Here is a 17,575-nt window from a genome sequence, read left to right as displayed (position 1 = left end):
CTTATATTCCTTAAATTACCCTTCAGTCTTTCTAGTGAAAGAAATTTTTATACCTTACCTTTCACCTGAAATGTTGAGACCTATTACAACCAAAGCTCAAGCATACAGTACATGACCTCTTCAGACACATCAAGATTGCAATTTCTACTCTGCATTAAAGTACGGATGCTGTCATAAAGGTGCTTAAAACATGCTGTATTCCTGTATGTGAAGCATCTAGCAACTATGTGGTCAGTAAGGCCTACCTTCTACAGTCCTTTAGTACATGTTCAGAATTAAACGAACATGTAAAAGGCACATGCTGGGAACTGGGCGAGTAGACAAGTAAAGAAAAAATACCAAACCCATTATATCTGCCATAACTGAGTTGGCATCAGCTATAAAACAAAGGCTGCAAATACTGTATACAACTTCTAAAGACTTCCTCCCAGGTGGTCTTCGTTGTAGCACCACCACACCAATAAATTTATGCACATACAGTAAACCAGACCTTTCAAAAGAAGGAGAAAAAAGCAATCAAAGTTTTATTTTTTTATTTAAACGACACTGTTGATAGTGCATAATGTCCGAATTTACTCGTTCTCTTCGCTGCGTAGTCTGGCGTTAGGATTGGTGACCTTGATGGCAAGCTGCGCTGCTCTCTCCACAATGATCTTCCTGTTCTTTGAGGAAACGTTGTGGGCAATTTCTGCACAGTGAGTCCTACAGAAAAAAGAGTGATGGAAGCATTGTGTTAACCTCCACTTTGAAACATCTTGTACTTCCAACCGATGTAGTATTTTGTGCATAAACAGCAGTGAAGCACCAAACTTCTAAAATGTAATTAATGTAAAAACAATAAAGAATATTTATCGATTCCAGTTAAATCATTACATTTTTAGTAGAATGTCCTGTTAACTTATACAAACATTGCATCAAACCAAACTACACACTTTCTCATAAAAAACTGACTATTAAGGAACACTTGTTGCAGGCTATCTTCCATCTTCTAGCTATGACAGAAGCAAGAGATGGAATGGGTATTTGCACTGCAGTGTTCTGCCTCCTCGTTCTGAACCTGAAGAGTATCGCTGACTCTGAGGGACGATCAAGGAGGCAAAGCTACACACATTCACTCCCAATTTAAAAACAATTAAGCACTGTCTAGCTGAACCATAAGATACAGGTAAGCCTATAATTTCCAAACACATTGATCTAAAATGGATTTTCAAGTCCAGTTAATAAAGCTTTATTATATGCAGAATTATTTGAAGTTAATCTTATTTTTAACCAAATAATATAAAAAACATATTTAAAGCAATTGTTTTTAAAACCAATGCCGATAATACACCAGTATCATGTATTTGCTAACAAACAGATATGATTGGCACATATCCATGATACAAGAATAACTCCTTACTTGTTGCTCATCATGAGAACTTCCAACTCCTTGACATTGTGGACCAGAAACTTCCTGAACCCAGACGGCAGCATGTGTTTTGTCTTTTTGTTGCTTCCATAACCAATATTTGGCATCAGGATCTGGCCCTTGAATCGCCTACGAACCCTGTTGTCAATACCTCTGGGTTTGCGCCAGTTTTTCTAGGAGACAGGATTAAAAAATTGGTCATTCTGGTGAAAGTCTTCTGTGGCTGGGCTCTCCAATATTTTCCAGAAAACATGTCTGGATACTTGGATTTAAATGTCTCTGAACCTGAAAGTTGATCTGTATTAAATGCAGATTTCTTCAGATATTTTGGACCATTCTTGCAGCCATCAGCCTTAAACTGCAAACAAGTAAATTCTTAGCAGAACTGAAACCTTAAATGTTTTGTGGCTGTTACGTTATGAGTCCCTAATAGTTTTGCATTATTTATTCTTGCTCTACAAGAACTGATGTAGTCAACCCACAATATAATATCACATAGCTAGCAAAAACCTGGACCACGTTTTGGCACTAAGTGTAGCAATTTAAGTTTGTGAGCATATATTTGTTTGACAAAAAATATTCATAGAGCACAAAGCAGAATCTTGTCTTAATGATCAACCTGCAGAGAAGATTTGAAGGGAGTAAACTACAATCTTGAAGACAATCTTTGAAATATTTCTAGAGGTCTAAACAAGTAAAATAGAAAGTTCTCAACACAATACATGAAACATTTTCCTACAATGCTCCTAAATTCGGTCTATTTTATTAATTACATTGAAACAAGATTACAAACTCGGAGAGCATGATGACTGTGACTGTTCAGCAGTTTTCAAGATGTTTAATGGTCAAAAACAGATTACATCACAAGATTTAACTGGACACAGCAAGATGGATGAACAAGCAAGACAGTAAGCATTATGTTTCCCTGGACTACTAACATTTCTAATTTTAAGACATTTCATTTACAAAGATTTTAAGGAGCACTGTCCGTGTCTTGTGCCACATTTTAAACAAGTTACTTAACATGTAGTAAATGGATAGTTGTATGGGGCTCTCTTTACACTTCTGTGGAATTAAGTTTCAAATTCGATGAATTCAGAAGGAATCATTTATAGAGCAACATTGCAAATACTTAAAATTAATATGACAAGCTTACCTTGATCTTGACATAACGGTCTGACTGATGGCGGATGAACTTCTTGGTTCGCTTCTTTACAATTTTCGGCTTCACTAAAGGTCTTAGGGCTGCCATCGTGCTTACCTAGAGACAGAACCAATGTTAATGCAAAGCCTGGCAGGTAAATTAACAGATGGATGCTCATACTGCTAACTGTACCAGTTATTTTTTTCCTAATGTCTTCACAAACTAAAGGAATGTTTAACCATCGACTTTATAAACAATTCTGAAGAATAACAGGGTTGAGGCCTACCTTAGCCACAAAACAAACAGCAGATTCCACGTACCATCACATTACATTTAGTAGCTAAATAAAACCCCAAAAGCCATAACAATACTATAAAGTAATGTTTAAGCAAAGACTTCCAGAACTTAAAGTCGTCATGCTTTTGAAATCTCCACTTATTGACTTTGACTATCAAAACGTAGGCCGTGCAACTCGAAATGCACATCAACATGCAGTGCATTTAAAGAGGCAAATATTTATTTCATATAACGCCTTTGTAAACAATGTTTGAAATAGAAGTCGTGTAATATAACTCACACTTAAATATAAATCGTGTTCATTCAATAAATCGCTGTACTTCCTAACATTACACAAAACCCGGTGTTCTAGGACTGGGCTCAGTTATCTACACTACAGGGTCAAACTAACTCAGTTTAAATATTAAAACACATATTTATTGCATTCAGGGGAATTTCTTAACCACTATACACACGCTAAGCCAAAACGATTTTAGCCTCACAAAATAAAACGTGCACAGCGCTCAAGTGACGTACACGTATTCACCGGGCCAGTCAGGTCTGTCAAGTAAGTCTATTATTTCATACATATATCAGTGCAAAATAAAAAAGACACACAATCTTAAAAACACTAAACGTTTTACTAAAATAAAATGTCCATTGTAGATTAATTAAATGCAATATATAAAAGATGATAATAGATTTTCCCAACTCACCGTCAGATTATGTGCCCTCTCTACAGAAGGCACGGAAGAAGAGAGAGAGCAAGGGGCATGCTGGGAAATATGAAAGGAAGTCGCCGTTCAGAGCAACAAATATAATTGAAGGCATTTAAAACAAAACCAGAATGGCGATACCTTAAAGACTTAAACTCGAATATATTATTAATTGTATCCTAATGATTAAAAATCAGTTGGGTTTTGGGTGAATGGTTGTCACTCTTTTTGTTTTGCTACTGTACATTCTCCAGAATATTGTTATCTTCCAGGACCTGTCACAGTGAAAGTGCTGCAGGTTTAATAAAAATTATTTAGAGTCGGAGTTTACAACATAACTGGTTGCAAAGGGATTCTTTATTGACAAACCGGGTTGCATTGTTTTATTAAACTATAGGCATTATCAGTGAAACTGTTGTAAGTTAGTTTGAAAACCTTTTGCCCTTTATTATTTTGTCTTGCTTGCTAGTAAAGATTGTAGCCAAAGGAGACGTGCATTAACAGCAGGCAAAAATTCAAACACGTTTGTCAGTCATGCCCTAAATAATACATTTAGATTAATAGATCATATGAACCTTATTTACTGCAAGGCAATGTTGTTTTTTGGTATGTGCTACGAAACTCACAATTCCCGATTTCACAGGAAAGACTACAGTATTGTAGTTTTTGTACTGGAAAGTAGCCTTGCCCCTCACAGTTCGCAGTGTTCTTGAGTGGACAAATGCAAGATTTGTATGTTGCGTACATGCCATAATGAGACCTGTTCAGAGCTCTAGTTGCGTACGAACAGGTGGCAGATTGATGCCTGCATAGACTTTTGCACAAAACCCACAGGACAGGAAATTAAGAGTTGGTAATTTCACACATTCTAACTGAACGTTGATGCAGAAAACTTGTGTCAGCACAGCACAGCAGCAGTTAACCAGAAGTTCTCATACAGCTTCCGATCAGTTGAGTGGGTTAGTATCCATTTTATTTTTTATTTTGTATGTCGTATAGTTCAATAAGTGGAGATGTCAGTACTAGAAAATGTATCAAGCTGTATCGTTGTGTAACAGGCTAAGAGCATCTTTACTAAAGGGAAATTAAAAGTGTAAGTGAAAGTGCAAATGGAAATTTAAAAGAACAATTCCAGCTCCTAATTGTCTCTCCCTCTCTTTAGAAATCAGCAGATGCTTTATTTTTTTCAGACATGAAAATGTATCTATCATTTGGTAATTTCTTTTTAATGTTATGGGCAGTATACTTTAACAACTTTCAGCAAATTATTTCTAAAAATTAAATGAAAAGGAGAAAGATTACAGGTAGGCTAGATAACGTATAATTGCAAAGGCAGAATCCATATTAGTTGTCATAACGACTGATTAAACATATACACTATCTTATTTGTTAATCATGATCTATATGAAGTTTATGTGGTCAAGTTTATTTTCTGAGTAAATATTGTTTATCTTTGTTTCATGTTATTTCAGCCAACTTAACTATAACAGTTAACTTCTATAACAGGAAGTCGGGAGAAATCATTAACACAAGCTCTTTAACAGGAACTGATTCAGGCAGAGATGGATAAGAAGCCATTTTTAAGGTAGGTTTCAAATATTTGTTTTAAGACATGCAGAGGTATTTAAATTTCTTAAGAAATCCTGAGGTCATTACCAATGAAATGTGAAGAGGGGTAGGAAAAGCAAATACAACATTTTTGTTTTTCAAAAATAATTGAATAGATAGTGCATTGTGATACTATCCTTTGATTTGTCATAAGCATACAGCTCATGCCCAGGTAAATTCCAAATATCAGTTTAAAAATGGCTCTCTTGACAAAAAAAAAACATAGTTAAATGCTGCATTTCTGACATAACCTGGATCGGTTTTGAGAGGCCATTCATCAAAAGCGGCTAGGGTTGTTTTGTCAGAGCATCATATAGTGGCATGATAATGGCAGATTATACACTGCCAGCTACACCCTAAATGCATATGGTGTTACTGGACCACTCAGCTCACAACCCTTTATTTTCTTCAGTGCTCCAGTTTCCTCCTATGGGACCATTCATCCAGGACCATATGTACCTCCAGCTTCAGGAGCACCAGGTAACAGAATGCTGGCAAAAAATTTGACTTAAGGAACCACAACAGTTTCACTGGTGTTGCCTTATGCTGTCAGTTGTCGGTTTTATTGCAGTAGCTCAACAGAAAGTTTTTGCATTCTCTTCACATTTCCACAGACCTGAAGCTAATCACTCCCTCTGTAAAACATGGTCTGTCTCCAGTAGTTGTAGTGCTCCATGTTAGACTGAACACTATTTTTCTTCTATTATTAAGAATAATAAAAAAGATAATTTTACGTAAGTATGCAGTTGCCACATTTTAACTGCCCCGTCACATTCCCTGTCTCATCTCACTTGTTCATAGTCTTTCTGGAATTATACACAACTAAGCTGGATAACATCTGGTACAACATTCTTACACCTATAGAACAGCTTTTCTCAGTATTTGGCTTTACCGGTTCTCCTCTTTTCGGCTTTAAACATGCCTTAGTGAGTTGGTATGACATCATCCACTTTAATCTGCCCTTTCCCCCTTGGAGCATAACATATTTGCTCCAATATGTTAGGAGGGTTAGGGTGATCTCAATTTATTAATTTATTATTTTCACTAGGCAATCTTTGACTTGGGTTTAAATCTAGCTCCTCTGCTTTTTGGCTGAAACCAAAATCACTTTCCCTTCATTCTTATCCACCTTCTTTCATTTCGTTTGTGGTAGATGTTCAAGACCTAAAATCTGGAACTGAGACAAAAAGAGAACATTTAAGTTAAAAAGCTAATGCTGAAGCAGATTTTAACAAACTAAAACTGGTGAAAACATATGATATGCTGTACTGCACACTTGGTAGAGTTTTGTTGTGTGAACATCTTTGCTATTCCACCATAAAGGATCTACTGTGCAAAATATGGGAAAAAATATTTTGCATTTTAGTTCCTTTATAGTGGAATTTCAAAAATGGGGCAATGGCAGAAATTTCAGTTAGAGTAGGAGGAGCTCAGTACGTAGGCAGGTTTATTTTGTAATAACTGTATCATTTTCAAGCGACAACAAGCAACATTGCAGGAATCCTAGAGAAAAGGTAATAAATGTCAATGTTTTAATGTTTCTTTGAAACTTGAAACCATTATTATTTTTACAGTTCACGCTTGGCTGTATCAGGATAGTTTGACTTATAGTCTTATTAGTTGTTCTTTTTAAGGCTTTGGAAAAAATACAAGAATGAAGGTAAATGTTACATATTTAAATCAACATTCATGGGAAATAAACCCTATATATATGGCAATTCAGTAGCAGCTCTTATTGTAATAGATAATATGCTGTGGAAAATTAGGAAAAAAAAATTCAGGCACCACACCCAGAATTTCTGTACGTTTCAGTAATAAGAACTATCTTTTATAAAAAGTATTTATAATGAGCTATGAAAATTTTGCAACACTTCTTAATACATCTTAAGAATACTTCTTAATAAATGTCAATACAGAGCACTTTGTATCACAAATTCATAGGGCCCATGTAAAATTGTATGATGACTAGCCACAAAATTATGTTGAGGTCTGTTAAAATAGCTGTTAAGATGGTGACTGTTTCGTTAACTGCAGCCTTTCCCCATAGGCATGATTGCCCCACAGGGGCCAAATTTCGAAGGAGCAGTTGCTCCACCTGCGATGTTTGATAGTGTTCCTGGCTATGAAGGAACTGGAATAGGAAGTGGTGGTAAGTTCAGAGGAATTAAATGATGTATCAAAATAAGACTCGTCAAGTAGGAGCAACTAACCAATACCAAGGGCAGAATATGTGCAGAATATGACCATGACAGTTTGTGGAGGCTTTTTATGTGTGTTTTGTAGGACATAATGTTTGTGCTTTGTATCAATCTGATATCATACCTGGAAACCTGGAAGACTAAGCTGTATTTACGGTTTCTCACTTCAGGCAGCATAGTGATGTCTGTACATTGCAGACATCTCCCATTAAGATTCATAATGAGATTCTAATTTTTATTTGCTGCCAGACATTTTTGATAGCTTCCACAGAACAGAGGCTTATTCAATGTAGATTGAATAACCCTATTTGAAAAATGCTTGCATAACTATGTGTGTGAGTTGTTTATGCAGAATTAAAGTTTTCTTGAGACTGACTGTTGATAATGTGTGAGGGAATATGCTAAAAGTACAGCATGAACTACTGCATGAATAACAATCAGGAACGCACTGAGCCTGAAGAGGTGTTTATGTTGACACAACATTCACATCTTATAGACATTGTGCATATTTTACTATTCTCTTTTTACAAAAAGTTAAAATATGAAAACCAAAAGACATTTGCATTATCATTAGAGCTAATCAGTAGTTACATTAAATTAAGTTGCTTAAAGTTGTTTTTAGCCTGCAGAGAAGAATAGTATATGATACAAAAGTTTTTGCCCATTTAAGTTTTATCCTTTAAGGTATTAATTTATTGTTCTTATACAGTACACCCTACTATGTGGCTTTGTTCCAGTTTATCTCTTCTTTTTAGTAATCTAAAATTAGTACTCACTCATTGAGAAAACATTCTACCAAGTATACTGTAATTGAAAAATTCCGGGATATATCAACATGCCAGAACTGACTGTTTTGCCACTTAAACTGGAGGTTCTTAATGAAGTTCTCGAAAAGAGTTTGATTTTTCAAGCAAATTATTTATGTTAAGAATGTTAATTGCTTGGTGCAATTGCATTCTGTATACTATGCTAAAATTTCTGTTTTTCTGTTATTATAAACAGGTACATTTCTTCCTCCACCCAACCCTGGGCCTATTAACCTTGGAACAGAACCTCCACCATCTCAGAAAGAGTGGAAGTAAGCTCTGTTTATCAGTAGTTTGTTTTCTTTGCCTAATCTGTTTCTGCTTGTTCTGTTAAAAACAAAATTAAATGTCTTTCGTAATGTTCTGTAGTGATTCACTAGTGCATGCTTGTGTTCTTGACGAATTTAACATATACTGATAAGATTCATATACTGTACATTTGTTCAATAACAGCCAACTGCATCAAAGAATTAATTAGAATTAGCACAAATTTTACATCACTCGAACTGGGATTTTGAGTTGGAATCAAATTGAAAAAGAATTTAGACTCTTACCCTAAGTATTGTATGTAATGGTATTACAAGATGCATAATGTATTCTGTTCTGAAAGACATCATTAATCCACAATAGAGTTAAAAATAAGATGTAAGCCAAATGACTGGCGAAGAAATGTCAAAGTGAATAATACTTCCATTTCTATAGCATCCCATCAATCTCTGAAGAGACTGCTCGCTCTGCATTTGTGTCATACGCTTCCAGTAAGTGCTGTTACAGCTCAACTCCAGCAAAGCAAGCGTTATTCAGCAGCCTTGAAGCACACAACACATACAGAGTAAGTGCCAAGACTTCAACCTAGGCCTCTTTTCTGGAGATCATAATAAAACCCATGCATGCTAACTCAGGAGGTTGGATTGAAGTGGAAAATTGCTTACACAAGCATACCAATTCTTAAGCCTTTTGCCTGGTAAAATAAAAAGATAGGTGACTATATTGTTAAATGCTATTCAAAACTCTTTGTGTAAAATATATCTTAGCTTTTTTTAAAATATTGCCCAATGCAAGTTAACTTTGTGGCAACGATTCATTTGTCCACAGTCTAGGATGAAGAGGTCATAATTTGAAAACCTGCTTTCACTCAACAAAATTTGCAGATATTTGGCTCAAAGCAATAATTTCTTGAATGTACTCCTTAATATTGCCCTTACTATATTAAATTAAAAAATAGTTCACATTAAAGCAACAATATATGAGTTTACTATTTGCTGAGTGCCTAAAGTTACAAAAATCTAGGTAAATTATTAGGCTAAATGGTTCATGGATAATATTAGACAGTAACAGGAGTCTGAATAGCAGAGAATTTATGTCAAATATTTAGGTAATGTGTATATACATATATATACATGTATGCATAGTTGTATGGAAAGAAATTGAAAACTATTTAGGCAAATATGAAAGCCTTAAGTGCTGTCACAGCCTTACAGTTGTCTTTACAGATCATTATAGGTGTCTTTCCTTCTTCCATAGTATCGCTTAGAAACCTTCACTGAATCCAGGTCAACGGAATGGGCCCATGAACCATATCATGGTAACGCTTACAGACTTGCATAGATCCTGTTTATAAAATAAAAAATCTGTTTATACGTTGTAACATTCTGTTTAAAAAATGAACCTGTCACCTTTTTCAATGTAGCATGTTTCTAAAGTAACCCAGGTAAATTTGTAACAAAGGGTAAGGACAGTATTTTCTACGTCTGGAACAAAGTCATATTAAAACATGAAAGCCTGTTTACTGGGACAGTGAGTCTACTTTTCCTTCATTGTTATGGGCGGTGGTGAAACAGCATGATAAGCACCAAAACCCCTTTAAGGAATAAATGAACATCTGCAATGTTCATTAGGTTCTTTTAGCTTACCATGAGAGAAAGTCTCATTAATTTTTCTCATTCAATTTATAGCTGTTACTTTTTATATTCCTTTAGGAGGAAATTATGAGCCACTTAACAGATGAATCATACATTTCTTTCACTATGCTGACGTTATAATGACAGTGCACAGGCACATATCTTAAAGCTTTACATGACAAATTATAAAAATTTGTAGGTGGAAAATGTGATTCCCATAGCTGAGACTTGTCTTTCATGTGTGTCTGACATATTGATTACAGCCTGGTGAAAACGGAGAATGGTCTTTCTGTTGTCTTGTCCAAACAAGAGTTGGATTGTTATGGTGTCTTAATACCTCCGATACTAAAGAAGAATATTTTGCATGAATATTTTTATGCAATAGAAAAGTTTGCATTCATGTTTTAAATAAATTTCCCATCTGATCATAACATTACAACTGCTTCCTGTATGACTGCATCCTAAACAAGATTTTCCAGACATCGTGGTGATGCAAGTAAAATGAAAATTATGCCAAACGAGTTTGAACAATAAGTTAAGAAGTCAGCTTCTGAAGTTTTCAGCATCACTTTAAACCAGAGACCCATTCAAATCGGTTTGTGATTTTAATTTTCCTATGATCAGCTTATGCGTACGAATGTAGCTCATCCTGTGCCATGATCTGGGTGATCTCAGCTTGCCAACCTAGTTAAGAACATGTAGAGGTTAATTCCACACTGAAAAGTAGAAAGATTTCATTACACTTTTCTATATTGTTCTACCTTTCAGGGTGGAATTAAGCTCTACTCTTTGCGTTGCATATTTCACACTAAAACAGCTCCCCAGTGTGACATTTAGATAAAACCTGACTTTTTTATAGTCTTAGTCCTACTTTTGTTTCTCTCAGGCCAGCCTGTAGATGCCTATACTCAGCCAGCTCCTGGACCATGGGATGTTCCAGTACAGGCCCCTGCTCTGTTTACTGATAGCAGTTACCAGGTCAAAGTCCCATACACCTCCTCTGTCAAGGTATGTTCATACTGGGAGGAATCTGCACAATTTCCCAGCTTAATTTCACACCAGGAGGATGGCCACAACCCCTGTGGCACCACAGGGCTTATTGTTTACTTTTACTTCGGACAATAAAGCTTTCATGCAGAAATTCTGTGTAACGGAACTAATTTAAATGTTTAGTTATACTTTTAAAGAGATTGTCATTGTCGTTGACATTCATTTTTGGGAGAGGCACATTTACAGTATTATAAGAACAATATTCATGTGATATATCCAAATGCAGACTTTCAGAATGATAGATGAACACATTAGAAGAGTTAGAATTTGAAGGATAATAAGTGTAGGAATAAATGTTTAATTCTGGTCTTAATGCTGTTGCAATATAATTTATTAAATCTAGGAATGAAATAAAATATAACCAGAAAAAATACTGGCATATACAGTAATTAAATGTATATTCAATATTACTCATTAGTCCATACATGACATTGCTGTTTAACAATTTAATTATTTGATAATTACAATCATTTTTAATAATTAATATTTTGACAATTCAATAAGATTTATATTGAATAATTTAAGCAGGTCCAACCTAAGCTCCAAGCATATAGCTTTTTTAACGCAAGTATATTGAACAAAATGCCCAGCAGCTAATAAAATCTTACAAATAAGAGGAAGCCATTCATTGTCATAAATCACTTCCACACTAAAAAGGTTTTGTAAAACAATTGGCTGCTTATCTCCTTGCAGTATTCATATGCAATTAATGACTTTATAAATGTGAAGTAATTACCATTTGGTATTTCCTTAACTCTAATACACATACACTATGTGTTTTTTCTCTGTTCTGCCTCACTGTGCGTTACTTAACTGAAAAGAATCCAGCGTTTAATAAGTCATCGGCACTAGACGTGGGTTTTTCCTCTAACAAGCTGACTAAGAAAATTTTCTCTTTAGTTAGTGATTTGATAGCTGCTTGCCATCTTTTTAAAATTGCTCATTCATTCAGTTAAATATTCTGTATTTACAGAACATTAAACACAGGAGTTTCCAGTGTGCTTTTTATTATTTTTTAGGGATGCCACGCCTGCAGAGAAATGGGTAGAGTTCCATGTAAACAGTGTGCTGGAGCTGGAAATGTAAGAACATTCTTTCTGTTTCTGCATTTTCCCTGTACTAGTGTGGGATATGTAATCGATATCTCAAAACTATCATTTTAAACTGGTTGCATATTACAGCTAGTTCTTAATATAAAAGAACCTGATGTTCATCAAGATTATTAACCATCTGTTTTGGGTAAATGTGTGTGACAGTGGCACACCACTGCTTTCAGGTAATAGTGTGTACAAGGTTTTTTATAAGTATATTTTAAGACTGTGAGTAGAGTATTTAACGGGTAACGTGATCTTTGTGAAAACTGGGGATTAACAGTTTGGATACATGATGGAACATGATGTGAATAATAAATGCAAATTAAAAGTGTTTTCCAAAAAAATAAAGCAAGTCTCAGTTTGTGTGCATGTGTTTAGTGCCAAGTGAAACATGTTACTGAATTTTAGTCTCCAAGGCAGTAGGATATAATATAGGGATTGATACCATTTTCATTAATGGTGTAAATTGAGAAATGTGTTAAAGTATAAGACTAAAGACAACCGTTTACAGTCTGTCCTGCTGTCCATGGTTTCTTAACAGAAACAGTGCTGGGTGTGTCATGGCTCAGGGTGTCGTCTTGGGGGAAATATGTGCTCCCAGTGCAATGGCAGGGGATATGAGGAGTAAGTACTGCACAGAATTGAGATGCTTCTATTTTTCACCAACTTTCTTTAATCTATGAGGTTATGTTCCTTTTAGTGCTGTAGTTTGGAGAAGTGGTTTGTTTAAAAAAAACATATCAGAAAGCCATTAAATGTCAAAGAGCTTTATTTAAGAATGCCATTATCTGCTGCTCATCTGCAGGAAACTGAAAAACTGGAAGCTCGGTGTAAAATAGGAAATTGTCCCTTCAGTTTCTTTAAGCACTGCCACTTATTAAAGAAATGCAGTACTTCTTTTTCATTTTCATTCATACTGTGAGTCTCTGTTCTCCGCTGGAAATATGCAGTGTTCAAATCAGTATTAAGACCTGACATTGGCCTTGAGTTAGGGGAAGTCTGCACGAATATACCGTACTAATCTTCCACTTTCTCTGAAGCTGCACGTTTTGTGAAGGCCAAGGAACAGAACCATGCAACATTTGCTCAGGAAGTCGGCAGCTCCTGGTCTACATTAAACTCACAGTAAAATGGTAAATTTGACGTATTTAACCATTGAGACCGTTGTGTGCATGTATTGGTGTATTGATTAACACCAATCCCTTATTAGCGATAATATCTTTAGCCATTTGTTTGAAGCTGAATTGCAAATGCCTCCCCTCTCCTAAACCCAAACAGCAGTGTCTTTTCAGGAAGGGATTTTAATACTGGTTTTAAATTGAAGTTTACCAATTTTCCCTTTGCTGAAATGATCAGTTTTGCAAAGAGTTTCTCTGCAAAGATATAATGCTAAGTTTATAAATTAATGGGGTACCTTGCAAATCTGTGGAGCTGTGGTAGCTCAGACAAGGCGTCTAGCTCCTGACCGGAAGGTCCCGGGTTCAATCCCAGGTAGGGGCAAACGATGTAGCTTGCTCTAATTCCTTCCAGACGGCTCCCAGGTCCACTCAGCCTGCTTTCCAAATGAGTACCGGGGGTTAATTCTTCTGGGGGTAATAGGTTGGCCGGAGCGTGATGCTGACCACATCACCTCTACCTTCAGTGTCGGTTGGTTGAGAAAAATGGTGGCCCTTGCCCCCCATGGGCCTTTATGGCCTGAAAAGGGGACCTAACCTACCTACCTAAATCTTCATCATCCTGTTTATAAGACATACTGTTACCTTTCCCTGAACAATTCTCACCCAATGGTTCACAGCACATAGTGTTAATTTCACTGTGGCTTATTTGAAGATTGCAACTGAGAATTTTCTCCTAAGTTTTTATTGTGGAGCAGTATCAGCACTTTTTTGTAGACATTACTGTAGTGATTCTAATTTTCTAACAAGAAGAATTACAGATTTGGTTTTTGCTTTTCCCTAAATCTGACAGATTGTTTACGATTGAATCAGAAAACATTAGTCAGCCTCCCCAAAAAAGTGTTTGAAACACTGTTCCTGTTTGGTTTGAACTAGTTTCCCTCCAATTAATGCCTTTCATCCTTTGATATTCTTTAGGACAAACAACACTTCAGTTCATATTGGAGTACAGCAGAGTGGGTTTCCAGCAGACTCCTTCAGCAAAGTGTCTGGGAATGTGATCTTTGTGGACTCTCAGTACATGGTAAAGCTTCTTTTCATTAGCACTTTCTTCTGATTTAAAAACTTCACTATGGGCCAATTTTAAAAAAATGCTTACCTCCCTTGTAGGTGTATCCTGTGACAGGTTTCCCAGACCCGTCTATTTGTCAGGCGTCTCAGTCATTAGTGAGAGAACACCAAACGCAATACTCCACATCATCTCGCGTTCTTCAACAGGTATGCGCTGTAGAACACTTTTTAAATGTATGGTAACTGCTGTCAGCAGCCTGGACTACTGCCATACATTCTTAAACTGAAAAGCAACTCATTCTGACAGAAAGTTTTGATCATACATTTTTGTCTTTACAGTCTTAACATATGCAGGTTATTTGTTGATGTTTGCAATCTCAATAAGGGGCTGTGGTGGGTGTGATCTAAGAGCAGCAACAATTTTATTTTTGAGTTATCAGGACCTGCTGATGTTACTCTAGTCATAGCTTTGAATCGAGGTTGTAGGTGTTTTCTGCCATAACCCCTGAACATTCAGTTCGGAAGAAGCCAATAATTAAACACACAGCTTTGAAAAATGTACAGTACCGAGACGCATAGAAAATGTTAAATATGTACAATATTTGTGTTTGTAGCTGTACTTTGTTTTCCAAATTATTAAATTGGATGATTGCTTAAATTAGTGGAAAAGTTGTACCCGTACTGACCTACGAAGTGTCAGGTTTATAGTGATATGTTAACACCCTCAAGTTGTTAAAAACTTGCTTTCCTAATTATGGAACTGAATCCAATAATCCTAGGTACTAACAGGAAATATCAAGAAAATGAGAAGACAAATATGTCTTGTAAAAATATCGTCTTAAAATCACAAGCATTTACCTGTAGCTCTTAATTTCTTGTATCATAAAACTGCCGTTATCGTAAAAATAAATCTTTTTTTGAGGTATAAAATCTGTTATTTTACATTCTAAAAGAACATTCACAATCAAAAAGGATTTTCTGAACTGTTTGGGTTCATATGAAGGTAAAAGAAGACACCTCTATCCAGCAAATCACAAATTCACTAAATATAACATTAAGACAGAAAGGAATCATTTTAAGCACTGTTGGAATGGACTTGCAAAAAAGATCACTACATCTGAAAATATGTGCCTTCCTTAAGTCAATTTAAATAATTTTGGATGAGGTACTCTGAAATGGACATATACAGCAAGAATTAATAATTGAGATGAAAGTAAATAATTACTTAAACTCATTTTCTACTCCCCATTGAGAGCTCATTGTTAATATATTTATTCTGAATTATTTTTTCTTGTTTCAGCGACAGACCATTGACCTGATTCCTGTCACTAAAGTGAATTACACATGGGATGGAAAAGCCTACAGTTACTTTGTCTATGGTGTGGAGAATAAAGTCAAAACAGATGACTACCCAGCCAAGTGCTGCTGCACAGTAATGTAGCCCAGTTCTAGCCTACACAGTGTATTCACATGTGGGATAAAGTTAGCATTATTTGAGGTCTGCTGTTATACTGTGGGTGAATGAAACCAAATATAAAAATCATATAGATGAACAGCATCTGATCATATTTGAGCATTGCTTCATACAGTATTGGATATGTAGTTCACATAAAGAAAAATGTGAAATATACAGTATGTACATTTTTTACATTATACCATATGACACAAATGCTTTAATGTAGCTGCTATAACATCTGAATGTTATCTGTATGTACTGACTCTGCAAGAAATGGAACTTTCAACATCCCTTGGTAATTGTGTGTAAAATAGAATTGAGCTCCACTATTGTACTGTACAGCCCATAATATGGAGTGGAATATTCCTAGGCATACTAGAACACGATCTGATTTTTAAAAACTTTTTAGCAATACCAAAATGAATTTTAAACACAATTACATCATAGTGGGACAACTGTATTTTAATCAGCTTATCAACTCATAAAACCTCAGATCCGAAAAAGCAGTGTGGCCTGTACTTGAGCAAAAAACATTAGAAGGAATGAGCAGTGTAAATGTACAGACATTTAGTACCCTGGAAACTGCAGGGTGTTTGATTAAACTTTCTTTTCCAGATCTTTTTTTATATAGGATTGCATTTAGTTATTTTTAAGTAGTTAATTTTGTTTTGTCAGCTCTGCCTTTCTTATTTTTATGTTGTTATTGTAAGGCGCTAATCCAGGAATTCAAAAACAAAATGTTGTATAAATCACATAATAATAAATGATATAATAAATTATTATTGCAGTGGAATTTATCTATTGGCGGGTAAATAGCTTTGATTTTTTTGCTTTTGTTATTTATTTTGCATTCCATGTGATTCCTGGTATGATATATACAGTCCTATGACAATTAAAGGTCTAGCTTTTGATTTCCATGTCTTGATGTACAAATGAGAGACTGATAATAATATTTTTATCTTCCATTTTTGCCTGATTGCTTAGTTTAAACTATCAATCCTGCTCATTTTAAACCATGCCTTGCCAACAGTTAATTCCTTGTAATTTTACAGTAATTAAATAAAATGTGATCAAATTCAATAAACGTTTCTCTCGTGTTTTTATTATGTCTGTATAGTTTTGTCTTTAATTTTTATGTTGAAACATTTCAATTTGAACCATGCAGAAAGTGTTCTTAATGCATATTAAACTTTTGTACCTAACCTGGTGAGTCAGAAACATTCCCCACTGCATTTAAATTATTTTGCAGTGTTAAATATTGTTTGTTGGGGTTTATAACCTTTGTCAGTAGAATTACTCAACCTGACAAATACGTACAGTATATTGCTCAAAAATCAAAACGAACTCTTACCTTAGGCTCTTATCTCTGAATTAATTTGTCACAATTGGTTTACACACTGTTAACACGGCTTATCAATGACGAGAGACCTGATGTTCCAAAGTCAGTAAATGATTTAAGGAGTAAAAGTGGTACAAATTCTCACATAGGGTGCGTGGAAATTGACTTCACATCTCTTAAAATCAACGTCATTTAATGGTATAATTATTAAAAAAACTTCCCAACATTCATTACTTTACTTATATGTACTTAGAAATAATAGTAAAATATGAAATGGTATGGAGATCGACCAAACTCATTAATTAATTAAACTATTCAGCAGGTTCTGTAAACTTCACAAAAGTAGGTCGTTTTTTAAGTGCACAGGTTGTGGGGTGTGACTGCAGAAACGAG

The 17,575-nt window shown here is 35.3% G+C and overlaps 2 protein-coding genes across 4 annotated transcripts; one reads left to right on the top strand and one right to left on the bottom strand.

Moving 5' to 3' along the window:
- Positions 1–518: 518 nt before the first annotated feature.
- Positions 519–3,599, bottom strand: rpl32 (ribosomal protein L32). The gene is made up of 4 exons (XM_088917295.1): positions 3,545–3,599; positions 2,565–2,669; positions 1,400–1,581; positions 519–702 (listed from the first exon to the last, which is right to left on the bottom strand). The coding sequence occupies exons 2-4, from the start codon at positions 2,658–2,660 to the stop codon at positions 573–575; spliced, it is 408 nt and encodes a 135-aa protein (XP_088773421.1). The 5' UTR covers positions 2,661–2,669; positions 3,545–3,599; the 3' UTR covers positions 519–572.
- An 832-nt stretch (positions 3,600–4,431) lies between these two features.
- LOC148835348 (protein SSUH2 homolog) lies at positions 4,432–16,927 on the top strand. 3 transcript variants are annotated; one of them, XM_088917949.1, is made up of 14 exons: positions 4,432–4,503; positions 5,089–5,129; positions 5,565–5,632; positions 7,200–7,301; positions 8,353–8,428; positions 8,859–8,988; positions 9,681–9,741; positions 10,944–11,065; positions 12,127–12,189; positions 12,743–12,825; positions 13,242–13,334; positions 14,295–14,400; positions 14,487–14,594; positions 15,688–16,927. In XM_088917949.1, exons 2-14 carry the CDS (start codon positions 5,107–5,109, stop codon positions 15,826–15,828), a joined length of 1,176 nt encoding a protein of 391 aa, XP_088774075.1. In that variant the 5' UTR covers positions 4,432–4,503; positions 5,089–5,106; the 3' UTR covers positions 15,829–16,927. The 3 variants fall into 3 exon arrangements, with proteins under 3 accessions (XP_088774075.1, XP_088774078.1, XP_088774076.1); XM_088917952.1 differs by lacking the exon at positions 13,242–13,334 and having other exon boundaries at positions 15,688–15,914; XM_088917950.1 differs by lacking the exons at positions 4,432–4,503; positions 5,089–5,129; positions 5,565–5,632 and adding an exon at positions 6,618–6,666.
- The last annotated feature ends 648 nt before the right edge of the window (positions 16,928–17,575 follow it).

The sequence above is a fragment of the Atractosteus spatula genome, chromosome 5, assembly GCF_055471065.1.
Source record: "Atractosteus spatula isolate fAtrSpa1 chromosome 5, fAtrSpa1.hap1, whole genome shotgun sequence".
Classification (NCBI taxonomy): domain Eukaryota; kingdom Metazoa; phylum Chordata; class Actinopteri; order Semionotiformes; family Lepisosteidae; genus Atractosteus; species Atractosteus spatula.
Note: the sequence above shows the minus strand (reverse complement) of the source record. Positions and strands in the feature narration are given on the sequence as shown.